General features: G+C 38.7%; 2 protein-coding genes across 7 annotated transcripts in view; one reads left to right on the plus strand and one right to left on the minus strand.

Annotated features, from left to right (window-relative positions):
- Positions 1 to 12,399, plus strand: part of LOC108678192 (tyrosine-protein kinase Btk29A) — a 160,271-nt gene extending 147,872 nt beyond the window's left edge. For all 5 annotated transcript variants that reach the window (XM_047882793.1, XM_047882794.1, XM_018166552.2 and 2 more), the window contains 10 exons: positions 4,634 to 4,680; positions 4,838 to 4,968; positions 5,930 to 5,995; positions 6,506 to 6,637; positions 7,084 to 7,277; positions 7,899 to 8,067; positions 8,531 to 8,699; positions 8,918 to 9,169; positions 9,446 to 9,562; positions 9,969 to 12,399. In XM_047882793.1, the coding sequence (XP_047738749.1) occupies positions 4,634 to 4,680; positions 4,838 to 4,968; positions 5,930 to 5,995; positions 6,506 to 6,637; positions 7,084 to 7,277; positions 7,899 to 8,067; positions 8,531 to 8,699; positions 8,918 to 9,169; positions 9,446 to 9,562; positions 9,969 to 10,061 (1,370 nt within the window). In that variant the 3' untranslated portion in view covers positions 10,062 to 12,399. The remainder of the gene's footprint in view (positions 1 to 4,633; positions 4,681 to 4,837; positions 4,969 to 5,929; positions 5,996 to 6,505; positions 6,638 to 7,083; positions 7,278 to 7,898; positions 8,068 to 8,530; positions 8,700 to 8,917; positions 9,170 to 9,445; positions 9,563 to 9,968) is intronic.
- LOC108678193 lies at positions 10,412 to 16,260 on the minus strand. Of its 2 annotated transcripts, XM_018166555.2 has the most exons (5): positions 15,144 to 16,260; positions 14,739 to 14,873; positions 13,673 to 13,854; positions 13,034 to 13,454; positions 10,412 to 12,778 (listed from the first exon to the last, which is right to left on the minus strand). In XM_018166555.2, exons 1-5 carry the CDS (start codon positions 15,639 to 15,641, stop codon positions 12,506 to 12,508), a joined length of 1,509 nt encoding a protein of 502 aa, XP_018022044.1. In that variant the 5' UTR covers positions 15,642 to 16,260; the 3' UTR covers positions 10,412 to 12,505. The 2 variants fall into 2 exon arrangements, with proteins under 2 accessions (XP_018022044.1, XP_047738751.1); XM_047882795.1 differs by lacking the exon at positions 15,144 to 16,260 and having other exon boundaries at positions 13,673 to 13,850; positions 14,739 to 14,799.
- Positions 16,261 to 16,472: the final 212 nt, after the last annotated feature.

The following is a 16,472-nucleotide window of genomic DNA, read 5'->3' on the forward strand; positions in this document are numbered from 1 at the left end:
CTGAACTCTTCTCATATTTACATCTCATTTGGGATGGGAATGTCGACGCGGGCAACAGTTGTCACTATATTATGCTGATCCCGAGACCATTGAACGCGGGTTCATTGTGAGCTGGTGATCACAATTGCTCCGATGTTTCCCATCGTCGTGATTAGCGCTGCAGAAATCTGGTGACGAAATTCACACCATGGATAGCTGCACTGCTACATGGTGTGAATTGCTTCAGCCTCACATGTTTGCCACGTGTCAGATATTCCCCCTGATCTCATGCAAACTGTTTTACAATTCACTCCATGGATTTAAACTTAGAATTCGGAATTGTTGTAAAAATCCTCGTCAGTAACTAATTTCGTTGCGTTTATTTCGAAGAAGTGACATATCTTGATAACTGATTTCTGTGCAATTTTTACTTCTTATTCCACTGTTTAGATCGTTCTGATCCTTATGTTGGTTTAAGTTCCAGTAGTGGACTTTGATATGTTTACTAAAATCTATTTATCTTTTCTTTGCAGGTATGTACGATGCTGAGCGCTGACGATAAATACGCAAGTACATGGTATAATTTATCTAAGAACTATCCAATCAAAACACTACTACAGAAATAAAAATATTATACAGATGATGCTTATATATGTATGTATGGATCTATTCTAGTTATATATACATAGTCCGCCTAAGCTCATGGTCACGCACCTCTCCCGAAGTATTGGCAACCTGCAAGTTCCGCACACTTGTTTACTTCTCTCTCTGATACAGTTTGTTTTGTGGGGTGACACTCGCTTCTAGCAAATCATTTCTTCGCATGTTAACTGATGCCGTCGAACCGTTGCCTCATCAGGTTTCATGTTTTGTATCAAATCTTTATAGCTCACGGAGACATTCTGTAACCGCTATGTTAGAATATTACTCCTGTTGTCGAGAGTAATTGTAGCGTTTCCTCTATCGATGTGGTGGTGAGTGTGATTCCTGTTAACACTAACTGTACAAAGCAATACACTCACCTGTTCGCCACGACTCCGGTCGGCCTTGCTTTGTGGTGTGGTTCGTGCGTTCGTCGCTTCCTGCAGCCATCCAGTTGGTGACGTCACACTCACATTTCGGGAAGACATTTTGCCTGCTCAGTCAATTTAGGAAACTCGTCTGTGGAATCCTGCTGCTTGTAATGACCACAAATCTCTGTTGCATTGAACATTTTGAAGTTAGTTGTTTGTAACTTTAGCTATTTATTTTTCAACTGAACTATTTAGTTTCGTTTGAATATTGGTGTGATAAATTTTCGTACGACTGTTTTGCAGGAACTTTTATTTCGTTAATCGTTATTTATGCTGCGCTCACAAGCTCTAAGTGAATTTTACAAATGCCCAGAAAAAACACCAGTTAATTCCAACCTCTCACAAACCTCCCACCGTCCCACTGCCGAGTTCCATTACTCACGTTCTGTTTGACAACAACACCCGGCAGTCCAGCACCTTAGTTCACTCGTTTGTTCTTTTGTGTTTTTCAACACTTGACTGAACTATTTTTTTTATCCGTTAAGAACTGGACTATATGCCTTCTGCTCCTTGAGGCAAATTAATTTTTTTGTTTATGTGAGCTCTATTATTTGTATGATCTCCTTCGGCTTTGCGTATAGTATTTGAAGTTTGCTGTCTGGATAATACTTGCACAAGTCTTTCTTGTCGTCATAGTTAGCTGCTTTGATAGACTGGAAGCCACAGTTGCTGACTGCAGTCCATGCTTGTAGGTGATGGTCATAATTCGCTCTGACAGCTTATGTTCTGGGACTATATTTTCATTATTGCAATAACATTATTTATTATTATTACATTATATATCTTCGATTCGTCCTCCAAACTGTGCAGTACGTTCATCGCCCGAACACATGACCGACTAAATATCGATCTATATAAAACTTGAATATTAGTCCAGCTCTCTCAATATCATTTATTCTTAGATTGCAATTTGTCACGCTCCATGTTAAGTTTTTCGTCACGCTCCATATTAAGTTTTTTGTTACGTTCCATGTTGAATTTTTTCGGAAACAGTACGTTTCCTAGATTTCCGTGACCGTAAATAACGCAGCTCATTGTTTTAATTCATGTAAATCCACTCGCTACAATACTCTGCAAACAATCCGAGTGTTTTTCACTTTCTTTAATTTACAATAGGCATATTACAATAATTTCTCATTACTATTTTACGCTCTGGCACATCTGAAAGATATCGAACAATGCCATGGTTGTCTCTTATAAACGTTCGCATGGCCTGTGCTCCATATCACCATTAGCGGCTACAGCAAAAAAAATTCGCGTTCGATATCCTCGAGATAGCCTAATGTGTGGATAGCCTAACAAACATGTCCGATGCTAAAGTACTCAAAATAATGAATGCATGTGAAATATCTACGATTCTCTGGTGTGTAATAGAACGTGTACTCCTGCCTCGTATTTGTGTTGTGTTCTCTCCTATGCGGTGCACGCATGCCTAATGTGTGGATAGCCTAACTAACACGTACGATGCTTAAGTACTCAAAATAATGAATGCATGTGAAATATCTACGATTCTCTGGTGTGGTATAGTACTTGTAACCCTGCCTCGTATTTGTGTAGTGTTCCCTCCTATGCGGTACACGCCATGAGTTGCAACATACTGCACCGTATCCCAATACTGCAATGCACCATATTCACAAGTGTCGCCCCATGGCCTTGTGCGCGACAGTTTTTTCGTGGTTGTGGACTTAGCTTTCTCGTGCTGCTTCGCGTAGCCGTTCGGGGTTTTTCTTGCTTTTTTCGAACAAAACTAAGAAGACATTTTCGTTTTGTCTCTTTTGTAAATCTCTTTATTAGTCTTTCCTTGTTAGTACTTTCCAATTGTTTCGGCCCAGACACTGATCTATGGATTTTTGGCCTTCAGTATTTTCTGCCGCCTTTTGCATGTAAGTTATTCTAGACTGAATAATGTTTGAGTTTGTTAAATTCGTATGTTGCCTTTGCATGGTTAAAATACATTCCTCAGACTCTGGCGTAACTATAGGCAATAACGAATGATCAACAGCTGTTTATCTCAATCATCATTTACTACTTCGTGGGAATTTATTCTATAAGCGCTGATGTAGTGAAGTTGTAATTTGTCGTAAAGAGTTTGGTTCCTTATGAATGAACAAATATGATATTGCTATCGTTTTTTCGTTCGTTTAAACATCAAAAATTCACTTTCTGAATAATCAAATTACAGTTGCGTTACAATTTATTGCATTGAGATGTTAAATTTTTTTAATTCCAAGCGTGTGCTATACCTGCGATTCGTCATGACCCTAAAAAAGCATCCAAGCTACTAGACTGCAATTAGAAATTATTCAATTGCTGTCAAGTTAAATTTTATTTCAAGAGTATATAAGGGGAAGTTAATATCACTAATGTGAAGTCTTAGTAATTTTAACCCTAATGGGAAAAGTTTTCCAGACGGGTCTTAAGCAGATTAGTTGACGCAAAATAGCCCGACAGTATTTATGTTTATTTAGGCATTTCGATCGTCCAGACTAGTCGTCTGACCAACTATGCATGACTTGTACCGTTGCATTCGTTCTGTGAAATCACCATACTTGAACCATGACTTCATGTTTCGTCGACGAGAAAATGCGCTCTCTGTCACTCACTGCAGTGAGTACTGAGTTATATTTTTTGTAACTCTCTTTATTAGTCTTTCCCTGTTACTTTCCAATTTTTGGCCTTCAGTATTTTCACTCTCTATGGATTTTTGGCCTTCAGTATTTCTGCCGCCTTTTACATGTAAGTCATTCTAAACTGAATAATGTTTAAGTTTAGTTAAACTCGTATATTGCCGTTGCATGGGTAAAATACATTCTTCATGTAGACTCTGGCGCGTAACCAGGCAGTAAGTTGTAATTTGTCGTAAAGAGTTTGGTTCCTTATGAATGAACAAATATAATATTGCTATCGTTTTTTTCGTTTAAACATCAAAAATTCACTTTTGAATAATTAAATTACAGTTGCGTTACAAATCATTGCATTGAGATGCTAATTTTTTTTAATTCCGATCGTGTGCTAACCTGCGATTCTTCATGACCCTAAAAAAGCCTCCATGCTACTATAGTGTAATTATAAATTATTCAATGGCTGTTACGTTTTTTTTCAAGTATTTCAAGAGTAAATAAGAGGCAATTAATATCCCTAATACAAAGTCCTAGTAATTTTAACACTAATGGGAAAAGTTTTCCAGTCGGGCCTTAGGCAGATTAGTTAACGCAAAAAGCCCGACAGTAATTATGCTTATTTCGGCATCTCGATCGTCCAGACTAGTCGTCTGCCCAATATGCATGACTTGTACCGTTGCATTCGTTCTGTGAAATCACCATACTTGAGGAGCACCTGCAAGTCTTTTGCTCAAAGTAACTAGGTACATGAACTTGTGTGCGTGTCTCATTTATATCAACTATGGTTATTTATAAAAAGTGACTAACGAGAACGCCGCTCGTTAAAAGTAATCGTTGTATTCCCTGCCGAATGGCCGTTAGATTTGTCATGAAGGTTTTCACTCTTCAATGTGTAATAAATTAGTTTTTCATCACCTTTATTACACCTAAGTTTATATTAACTCTGATTTGTTGTTACAGGTGTAGGAGCTCCCGTCGGTAACGGGTTGACGCCAGACATGCCGCAGGTAAGATTAAGTTGTCAATAGATGTTGTACACTCATTCACTATTTTTATGGATCTATGCATATTCTACCTTAAAATTAAGTTTCATACGAAATTTTACCATAGCTCAATTTTTTCTTATGTTGTATTATTTGCTCTTATGTTCCACTACGTCTTCAGAAGCGTGTGGTGCGGGCAATGTACGATTACAAAGCTGCCCAGAAAGGCGACCTCTCGCTAGTACAAGACGAGGAATACGAAGTCTTGGAAGAGACCGAAGAACACTGGTGGAAGCTCAGGGACAAACACGGGTAAGTGGCACAACAGGATCTTGTAGTACAGTCGTGAGTCTTTATTTTGTACGCGTATTGGGATTTCTGTCTGCGCTCTTCATGTACTTCGTAGAAATATGTGTTGTCAACGTCAAAAGTGATTTCGAGGCTCAATTAAGAAACTAAAGTCATTTCTTGAATTATTGTGAACCAACTGCATGAAGAGTCTCTCTTGCATGTGATGTATTTATTTATGGCGCACAGACTCGTTCCTTCATCGTCTCTATAATTGAAATTTACGAACATTCCTCCATAGATATCATGAGGTGAGCACACCACAGGGTCAAAGGTCTCTGAACCTTGAGGGTCAAAGAGTCTATTCGCTCATGCTTACAATCCCTTTGGCGCGTGAATATAAATAAGGTCATGAACTGGGACTTGCGAGAGTTTTATTTCCCTATCATGCAGTTATGAATTATGGTCGAATCCTTTTTTTCAGCCTAACATTTTCAAAGTCTGTCTTTTTTTATCTCTCCATTTTAAATGAAAACTTGGTCGCGATCGGCCTGACAATAAATCCTAAGCTGACTCTAATTTTGCGCGAATGCTTACACACACCTTTTTTATATTGAAAAGATTCATTTCTGATTAAGAATTATGTTCCATCCTTAGCGCTCATATAATTCAAATAATTTTCGTAATTTTGTTGATCTTGTGTAGAGTTTAGTATTTTATTGATTACCCATGCGTCCAAGATTTTGTTCTACCGCAAGTCCTATCTGGTCTCAGGCCCTTCAGGGTTTTCCACCATTTTGACTTCTGCCTTCATTTCCAATTTGTAATACTACTCTTCGTTAGTTCATTAATCTAGTGCTGCTTGTGCTTTGTAATTTTGAACTCCAGTAAAAGAAGTTCGCGTATCGATAAAAGCTTTTCGATAATAAAGAACGAACATTGTTTTGTTATAATTTCTCTTCAACGATCTTTGTTTTTGTTTCAGGAACGAAGGCTACTCACCGAGTAACTATGTCAAGGAAGCCACCGATATTGGCCTTCATCAATACGAGTGAGTGCACGTTTCACGTATATTGCGAGTGCATTGTATACATTTTGCTCGAAAAATGGTGGAATTTATATATTTTAAGATGGTTTTCGTTGTCACTCCAAAACGTTTCCGAATATCGGCGAATTGATCGAATGTTCTGTAAAAAAAATCAAAATGTCGAATCCTGTAGAGTTCCGCACTTGACTGAGCCGTTGTAGTTGAAATGGTTAACTTCCATAAGAAACATTCACACCGTGAAATTTTACTTGAAAAGAGGAAGTTCCAATTATTATTGATAAATCTTAGTTCTCCAGCATACCCTTCTCTAAGTTTATTGATTGCCTACATCATTTCATGTCGAGAACGCATGCAGAAACTTTATATCTACCCTTGTTCAATCTTCTTACCTATTTGTGCAATAACTCGGGTTGATTTGGTTTCGATGAATTCAACGGTCACCGAGGTTATAAGTTAAGCTTTTTGTCAAGATTTTCCAGTGTTTTGCATTGATTGAGTTTTGTTTTATTGCAGTTGGTACTTGGGCGACGCAACAAGACAGCGTGCAGAGACCATCTTAATGAGGGAGGAGAGAGAAGGATGCTTTGTGGTGCGCAACTCATCATCCACGACCGGCATGTACACCATCTCCGTCTACTGCAGCATGTCAGTAATGCCGTATTGTGCTCATGATTTCTTATATTCTTTCGCTTATATTTTTTTTTGGATCAGTAATGCCGTATTGCGCTCATGATTTCTTCAGTGATGCGCTCATATTCTTTTTTGGAAAAGTCGTTCACTTTCTAATTTAAAGGAAAAATAGAACGACTTCTACTGTGATGAGATTTCTAGTGATGAAATAATAATTTTTTTCAGAAACATTATCTTCAGAATTGAGTATGTGTTCGTAAAAGTCTTTAAACCTATTATCGGTTTTCTTGAGTAATACAATCATGTTTTTTTGTCGTCAGTATTTGCTGGTTCACTTACAGTCATTGCTCAAAAATAAGATTGTCTTGTAAAATAATTCTATTTTGATGCAGATTAACTGAAAATAATTATCTGTGAAAGTTGCAAATCGCTGCTATTGACGACATGGCGTCCCCTGACAGGTCGCGACCTCAAGTGAAGCACTACCACATCCAGAAAGATAGCGACAACAAGTATTACTTATCACACAACATCAAGTGTAACTCCATATCTGAACTTATTTACAAGCATCAATACAATCCCGGGGGCTTGTGCACCAGACTTCGGAGCGCTCCTCTGGGCAATAAGCCGCCTGCCACCGCCGGCTTCAGCAGAGGTTATATCTTAACAAATCTGTTTTATTATATTTCTTTGATAATTTGCCAGCAGTCGATGTTTTTTTCTCCTGATACTTATAGCATTTTTCAAAGAAAACTACCATTCATATGATTTGCATATTTTGTTGGCAAAGTTTTTTCGTTTAATGGCCTTAAATCATTACCAGAGCTTTAACAGGTACTCCTATTTCATATTTTTTTCGAACAAATTTGTTCCCACCAAACGAATTTTTTATAACAACCACGTTGTTGTACCAACATGCAGACAAGTGGGACATTCCCCTGTTATTTTTTATAACAACCACGTTGTTGTACCAACATGCAGACAAGTGGGACATTCCCCTGTTATTTTTATAACAACCACGTTGTTGTACCAACATGCAGACAAGTGGGACATTCCCCTGTTATTTTTATAACAACCACGTTGTTGTACCAACATGCAGACAAGTGGGACATTCCCCTGTTATTTTTATAACAACCACGTTGTTGTACCAACATACAGACAAGTGGGACATTCCCCTGTTATTTTTTATAACAATCACGTTGTTGTACCGACATGCAGACAAATTTGACATTCTCTGTTATTTTTATAACAACCATGTTGTTGTACCAACATGCAGACAAGTGGGACATTCCCCTGAACGAGATCACGCTGCTGGAGGAGATCGGCAGCGGGCAGTTCGGTGTGGTGCGACGTGGCAAGTACCGCAACCTCGACGTGGCCGTGAAGATGATGAAGGAAGGCACCATGAGCGAGGACGAGTTTATTGAAGAGGCTAAAGTTATGACGTGAGTCGACATTCCGACGGTGTTTTCGTTTTAAATTGACTATCCGATGTACTTGGTTCGAAATATTCTTTTCCAGAAAGAAATGAAGTCTGATGTCTGTTGATTAAATTAGAACTAGTTAGATTTCAGAGTGACAGATGTAGTCAAACAAATTTGTTAGTAACCATTTATACATAAATTCTTAATTAACACTGAAAGTCAAGTTGTGCAGTTATGAGTTAAAATTGAGGTCAATGTTTAGTTATCCTGAACAGGTTTGACTACGGTACCTTACCTACGTGCTTTTTGTGTGTTAAATTACGATAACATTTGTTGTGATGTGTGTAGTTGTGTACTGTATCCTGTATTGTGTGTGTACCGTATGCTGTATTCTGTGTGTTGTATTGTGTGTGTACCGTATGCTGTATTGTGTGTGTACCGTAAGCTGTATTGTGTGTGTACCGTATGCTGTATTGTATTGCAGCAAGTTGCAGCACCCTAACCTAGTTCAGCTGTATGGAGTGTGCAAACGTCAGCGCCCAGTTTACATCATCACCGAGTTCCTGGAGTATGGCTCTCTGCTCCACTATCTCCGGCAGAAGGAAAAAACGCTCAGTTCTAAGACAGACACGCTAATCGACATGTGTCTCCAGGTGAGAGCCCTACTCTGTTTTGCCTTTTTTTGGAAAAATCGATTGAAAATTTTGCTGGATACCCAAGCTTAAGACAAGTTACAGCATTGATCTATCTTCCGAATTTATTCATCATGGGAGTTTTTGAATTTTATTTGTTATAGTTTACGTTATAAAAATACCTAGAAGCGCTCAATTATGAATTTTTGCGGAATTAATACATTGTTGATTTGTTTCAGATTTGCGAAGGAATGGCTTACTTGGAAAAAGAGAAATTTATTCACCGCGATCTGGCGGCTCGAAATTGTTTGGTGGGCTCGAAAAATATCAAAGTGGGAGACTTCGGCCTGGCAAGATACGTCGTCGATGACGAATACACAGGCTCGGGAGGAGCCAAGTTCCCCATCAAGTGGGCAGCGCCTGAAGTGCTCAACTACATGAGATTCTCTTCCAAAAGCGACGTGTGGGCCTTCGGAGTTCTCATGTGGGAAGTGAGTCAGACCTTGCGGACTTTTTTTTGCATCAAATGGACGTGGAGAAGCTTTAGCAGGATTTAAAATGTTTATTATCGCTCTTTCGCCAGAAAATATATATATCAGGGAAACTATTGGCTGAACACTTAATTGATAATCTCGTCGGTTCCTCTTATTGATAATTGATTATATAAATCTTTCGACTGCGGAAAGCTCAGATAGGTATTGCTCCTATTAAACTTGTTGAGTATTCACTTAATTATTTAGTGAAATAATATTGTGTGTATTGGTCAGGTATTCACGTGCGGCAAGATGCCGTACGGACGCCGCAAGAACGCGGACGTCGTGGCGATGGTTCAGGAGGGACTCGTGCTCGACCAGCCTCGCTACTGCCCCCACAACGTCTATCAGGTGCGCACGCGTCTTCAAGTTCTCCTTTCATTAATACAATACATTATATAAATAATTAATTAATTATTCATAATTGAGTAATTATTAATTAATAATATTATTCGTCTTAATTAACCGCTTTATTGCTTCTGAATGCTTGTTTAAGTAAGTCCAGCTGACGTTGATACGTGTTGATATACGTGCCGGCCGTGTTATACGTATAATTATACGTATAATATATAATATACGTGCCAGCCGACGTGTTAATATACCTTCTTAGAGCTTTTATACTTGATTTGTTTAGAAGTTTCTAGTACCAATTGAAACAGATTCTGTGAAGAATTGATTGCTTCTGAGGACACTAACTAGAATGTAGGGAAATTATTATGTTTGTTCAAAGCGTATTGTCAGTCATTCCAATTTTCAGGTGATGCGCGAATGCTGGGAACAAAGTGCCGACCAGAGACCAAGCTTCCACGACCTCAAAACCGAAATTGGCCGCCTCAATACGGAGGATTGACCAGCTTCTTGCCACTTAAGCGATGCAATATGGCAGCTCTAGACAGCTACTCTACGTTGGAATACGTCATTAGTTTGCCAACTACATAGTGATGGGAAAATTGTCTCAGCGGGATTTGTCATGTTAAAGAATTTCTCATATTTTTCCTTAGTGAGAATTGTTGCTGCTAGTTTCTCACGTATTTTTTAGTTGTGAATTCAGAAGACGGTGTCCCGTTGAAGCTGACCTTTTCTTTGTATTATTGTGGTCATGCTTTCTTTATATTGCATCTTCATTTATTGATGATAACTTTAATATCAACTTCGCCTTTTGGCAGTGGTACCGTACGATAATAAATATAATACGTGCAGGAAAAAGGAAAAATTATATGGAGTCTTTAATCAGTTCTGATGTTTCAAGAAGGAAATTAATGATGCACTTATATTGCAGAGTCTTTTCTGAGATAAACTAATACTAAAGTGATGCATAACTTTCATCGAGAAAAATGTTTGAATCTTATTCATTGGAAAACACCACGCGTTGGCGCACTTATAAGAATATTGCTCGCAAGATTAACCTCCGTTTCATATCCTGAATTTATTTTTGCTTCAAAATGTTTTCTTTTAAGAAATGCATTGTCACAGTTATGAACATTTTCGAGTTTATGAACAATAATGAGCGGTATTCATGTAACGAGGGTCGAAGTATTCCTTGTCGAACAAGTAAGTGTTCGTGCTTTTCATCCGGATAGTATGTTAATCATTCCTGATATTTTGTGTCATCCAACGGTCTCTACACTGCCTGTGCGCATTTCTGTGATATTTTAAATCTTGCAATTCCTGAAATTGGTTGAAAAAATAAAATCAGAGCTCAAAATTAGTTATTTGTTTTTGAGCTCATTTAAGTGTAGACTATATGCATCCGCAGTTATTCATTTCCTCAGATTCATTCCAGCGAAGGATTTTTTTTAATTTAGTAGCAGGAACAGTCATTTAGAGCACCTATATTTTTCAGTGAATCAAAATCAATGTTTTTTTATTAAAAATAACATTCATTTCTGGTCTAAATCGTGATACAATAATGAAGCTGTTAGGCAACAAAGAATTAATGCAACCTACCATAAAATACCTCTGATTTAACTTTCATATTAAGCACCGCCTCATTATAATTTTACGCTGGATTTATCAAGCAAAGTATTACGTTCTTGTTGCTCTCTGTTAAATCTAATCTCCATTGTGTTACAAACTGCTTTGGCTAAGCGTTGACTGAGCTCTGTGTTGACGTGCGCATATTTTTATGAAATGTTCATTACAATGTATGTCGAAATATAACGGAGAAAACGAATGCTTCCTCAAGCATTCAATCATAAATTATATTTTTACATAGAAAAAATGCGGTCCATTCCATTGATCAAAAGTAAGCAGAAATATCATTTGCCAACAAATTGGAGGCTGAGAGCCGATCAAATGATACAGCTCGAATCTTGGTAATTTAAGAATATTATAGAACGAAGAAAACGTCTGGAGGTTCATCAGAAATGAATTGTGGAACAGAGCACTTCGTTGGAAGTTTGATCTTAATATTATTTGCTGAAAACGCTTTATTACGTTCCATAGATTTACGAGTCTGGCTCATTCCTGCGCCACTTCCCAGTGTGAGTCGTTAGTTATCAATGATCGTGATGCCTCGTGGAGCACAAACTGCTTATACAAATGCGTAACAAGTCTCAAATTATGAAGCACGTAGTATTTAAACCGAAATGCTCACCTCATGCATGGTTGTCTTGTTGAATCAAACCCTGTACGAGTTAATTAACTCGACCAACTCTGTGATATTGGGCGTAATTTATGAGCTCATTTAAACATGACTTCCAAGTTTGTTTTGTTCCTGGATAAAGTATCGTATGTAGATCAATGGGTTCGGCTCAGCGCTTCTCATTGCGCTCATAGTAATATAAGTGAAAGATGCCTCAAATTTGACTAAATTATGTAGGTTGGACCAAGCTGAAGTGTAGGTGATTGTGAGCATGGACGGCCCAAGAGAACGCGGCCGTTGTATTTTTGTACAACGCTCGATTTTCATTCCACTTGGCGGGATAATAATATCATTCCAAGTATTTAAGAAAGGTTTGCACCGTTGCTGCAACTCACCACACGTTGATAATTGTGAAAAGAGTTTACTCTCACTTTATTATAATTATTATTATTATTAATATTTTACCTGTAAGATTTGTTGCAATATAAGAGATCGCGCAGGAGTTTTTGATATTGCGGATAGTTTGTATAAATGTAAATAAGATTGTTGTACATTTAGGAGTTTGGATATTATTTGTGTCATAAAATAAATTTCATTAAATGCATATTTCGCTTTATTGAACATCTCGACTGATGCATCCTTCGTATAACTAACATTTTAGAGTAACAACCATCTCCGAACGTAAATAGAGTCAGAACGAAGGAAAAGTACTACTTGAGTTCTTTAGAGCAATTCCTCGATATACAACTGAAAGGTTCATAATCGAAAAAACGAAAATCGTGATAATATGCAGTATACATGAGATCAATTTCGACACTAGTTAGCTGATGCATGTACTGCTCATAATCGTCACACTGACTCCCACTAGGATTGACTGTAGGCACCTGTTGCTGCTCCACGACCGACGGCGTCTCGGCTGGCCTCCTGCTGGAGGACATCAGCACACGCTGCATCCATGACAGGTCCTCGCTCAGCGTCTCCAGCTGCGATAATTGTGCAGTGAAAAGCATACATGAGAGCAGTGACTTGCATATCTTTTGTCCGTATCATTGTTGCAGTTTAGAAGTTTCGGGAATCATATATTGTACGCATATTAACAAGAACATTCTGTCATCTAATACTAATATATATGTAATGAGCGCTTATATTTTCTGATGGAATGTCTATTCCCAAAAGGCCTCATGATTATTTATGTAACAAATATTTTTTTACAAATTGACTTCATGTGAATCACAAACCTTGAGTATGAAATCGAAGTGCCAGGCGCACGGATTGCACCTTGTCAGCTGTGGCCGGTAGTGCGTGTCCAGCTCGCTGAGGCAGGCGTAGTCACCACTACACGACAAGATGCGCACTGCAATAAACACCACAAACTCGCGGAACGAAGGCACTCCTGGTAGCAAAACTTTTGTCTCCGCCCCATCACTTTTTTCCATAAAGTCTTTCTTCCCCGGAGTACTCAGGATATTAAGTCTAGTTGATTTTAGAGAGCTGTTCTCGTGCTGCGATCCATCTGGAGTTGCGTATTGATGATGAGGTAAATATTTTCTAATGATATCGAGTGTATCAATGTGTCGGTACGCAAGCATTGCTTCATGCTGAAGCATCAGAATTTTTTCTTTACTTTCGATGACTTTGTTGCAGTAGGAGGAAACCAACCTATGAAAAATTACGATGTGTCGATTAACGGTGATTCGTTCAACATGAACATGAAAAAATTTGTCGACAAAGCATTAGATTTAATCATAATAACTTTTACTGATATCTAAAATAAATACAAAACCTTATCAACTGAATAATTATAGAGAACAAGAAGCAAAATTTTGCAAAGATATTACTTTTCAAATGCGCTTAAGGCAAACAGCAATGACTGCCACCTGCGGAAGGGATGTCGAACAGATGTGAAAGAGAACGAAGTGTCAGTGATCTCGCGTGCCCGTTTGATGGACGACGCAGGGAAGCGGGCGCGAGCGATTTCGTGCACATTGCTGTGGTGACTCAGGCTCGTCTCCACGCGGTTCATCTCAAGTATGAAGGTCAGGATTGTGCTCGATCCTGCCTGATGAAGTTTTGTGGATGTGATATCAAATATATTTGTTGAAAGTTAGGAAATTAGAAACGCTATTCAAACAGTGGAGCACGTATTACAAAAATTTCCGTGTACAAATGGGATTAGAAATGGGAGATGCAAATTTAATTCGAACTTGTGAAGATTCAACAACGATTCTATTCTACTAACGACCAAACTAATCTGAAACATGAAGCAACACAAAAGGCCACGGCTATAAACTAAAAAACTGCGGTGTAACTCATTCATGCGACAACACTTTTGCTTCGAGTCACCGACATGTGGAACAAACTTCCAGCTTGCATTGTAGCGTTCCGAATATAAATGCACCCATGAACAACTAGATGCAGCTGTGAAAGAGTATATATTCCGACTAGAAGTTCCTTATACCTCACAAAATGGTGTGTATCCAGCAGCTACTTAGCTTCAACGTTAATTTTGGAAAGATCTGGTCAAAAAGCCAGGCCCCACATTTCCAAGAGGCCAGTCAAGAGCATTATAATATGAGAATCGGCGACAGGCCAACTCGGCCTATTCTTCAACACCGATATTTTCATGTTATGTTATGAGAGGACGAACGCGACATATGAAGTAGTTTTTTGAAAGATCGATTTCTCATGAGCTGATCAGCCGATTACGGAAAATGGGTTAAAAATAATTCCCAGCTGTGTCATTGTTCCATTTGAGAACAGCACTACCCTCTGTGTATTTATACAACACCTTCTTTAGCAATTATTCAGCGCCCCTACTAGCAGGCTCATCAGTTATACTGACCTAAATTCAGATATTAAACATCACGCCCCTCATCAGTTATACAGCACGCTATAAAAGATTTATACAGTGCGAATCACACCAGTTATGGAGCACACAACCACCTTAGCAGTTTTGCAGTAGGCCAAGCGGTTGCCCGCGTCGTACACTACGTCTCTAAAGTCCGGCGGGCCCGTCACCTCCACCACCGGCATCCTGCATGCGTCCAAGTACGTGCGATACCGCCGCACCATCACCATCTGCAAGAACGTCTGTTGGTTCCGCTACTTCTAGACGAGAATTTTAATGACGGTCATCCATCAGTGAAGATCAATGTTAGTCGTTAGTTAACCCTAAAGTAACGGCCTAAGGTGAAAATGCCAGGCATTTTAAATAAGTTTCAGAAAAACGAGATACCCTTCATATGAGGTCTCTTCTTGCGTCTCGTATCAATCGAAATCAACCAGTTTAAGCGTTGTTGACAAAAACATTTCCCCAGACAAACATAAATACATTCTAATATAACCAACCAGTTTAGAGTTGTTGCCGATTAGATTATTAGCTTCTGAAATGTTTGCGAGGATGAGCTTGAAGCAGTTCCGATAGCTTTGCGGAGATGTGACCGGTCCCTGCAGAGAACCTATTTTACAGCAACTGCTAAGATTATAGACGCCTTGCAGCAAATCATCGTCAGCTTTGATATATTGTTTCAATCCCGAACGCGAATCGGAGACCTTATCACTCCAGGAATTCGTTGTAAGTTCATTCCTCAAATTAATAGACAATTCTTCTTGTTCAAGTTTCATGTTAGCCTTTGAAGGAAAATATTTACTTATGCCATCCCCACGTATTGGAACCAAATTTCCTTTGACTGGTCCATTTTCAGAATGTAACGTCCAATCCTCCAAAAAACTGAATTTAGCAGTCGCTATTGGCTCGGAACTAAAAATACCGTACATTATATATATGATAGCTATAAAGGTAAACACAGCGAAGACCACCAATTTATTCTTCCGGATATAATCCATTCTCTAAATGGAACCCATTTATCTTGAGCGAGCTTTCATCGTTGGCCATTCCTTCTTGGTTTAAATATTTTAAAACCATTAGAGTTGCATCCATACGATGCTTGCGCAAATTAGTTCCATAACCATCGGATGCGCACTTTATTGGACGATAGCTAGTATTATAAAGTCACTGAAATTGAATAATACTACGCAGTACGCATTTGCAAAATTTGAGCTCGTTTAAAAGTTCAAATCTGCTCTGCTTGGATTTTTACATGCACAAATTCCCGAAGAGGAATAGCACAACACTTCTCTTCTCGGTGAAAGCTGAACAACACTGTCGAGCGAAAGCTTGTGAGCAGCAGTATCCACTTTCGCTTTCACTATTATTTGATAGATAGGGCAGAGCCCCTAAACGTTCAAGCGGCTTCATAAAAAGCTCAAGTCAATCGATCGACTCGAGCGTGATTGACTCTGTAAGAACCCATTTGACGCTTGGCGCAAGGTTTGATGGTGATTGATATGAAGTTTGACTGATAAAATTGATTGATAGAAAGATGCGCATATTTTTAGGCAGAAGGAGGCCAAATAAGTATTCGAAACCGAAGCTAACCTCCAGAATTAGTACAGCAGCTCAATAAAAAAAAAAACTAGTTAACGAACAGTGTGCACTATTCCCATTTCTGATGAGAGCTTTTTATCAAAAGATTGAAGGCCGGATTGCGGATGATTGAAACGCGCGTTAATCGTTTGACTCAAACCGCTTGATGGTTTAGAGGCTCTGCTGGGAACAATCCAGGGTGATATGAAAAAAGAGACCATGCTTTCCCAAAATAATTGTTATCGTAAACC

This window comes from Hyalella azteca, unplaced genomic scaffold (genome assembly GCF_000764305.2).
Source record: "Hyalella azteca isolate HAZT.00-mixed unplaced genomic scaffold, Hazt_2.0.2 contig11305, whole genome shotgun sequence".
Classification (NCBI taxonomy): Eukaryota; Metazoa; Arthropoda; class Malacostraca; order Amphipoda; family Hyalellidae; genus Hyalella; species Hyalella azteca.

Bases quoted from the DNA above. Each gene is read 5' to 3' on its own strand.
- LOC108678193 (XM_018166555.2), bottom strand. From the start codon at position 15,641: ATGGATTATATCCGGAAGAATAAATTGGTGGTCTTCGCTGTGTTTACC. The intron at 14,874-15,143 runs GTTGGTTATATT...ACGTTCTTGCAG, and splicing joins TCGGCAACAACTCTAAACTG to ATGGTGATGGTGCGGCGGTA. The intron at 13,855-14,738 runs GTGGTTGTGTGC...AAACTTCATCAG, and splicing joins CCTACTGCAAAACTGCTAAG to GCAGGATCGAGCACAATCCT.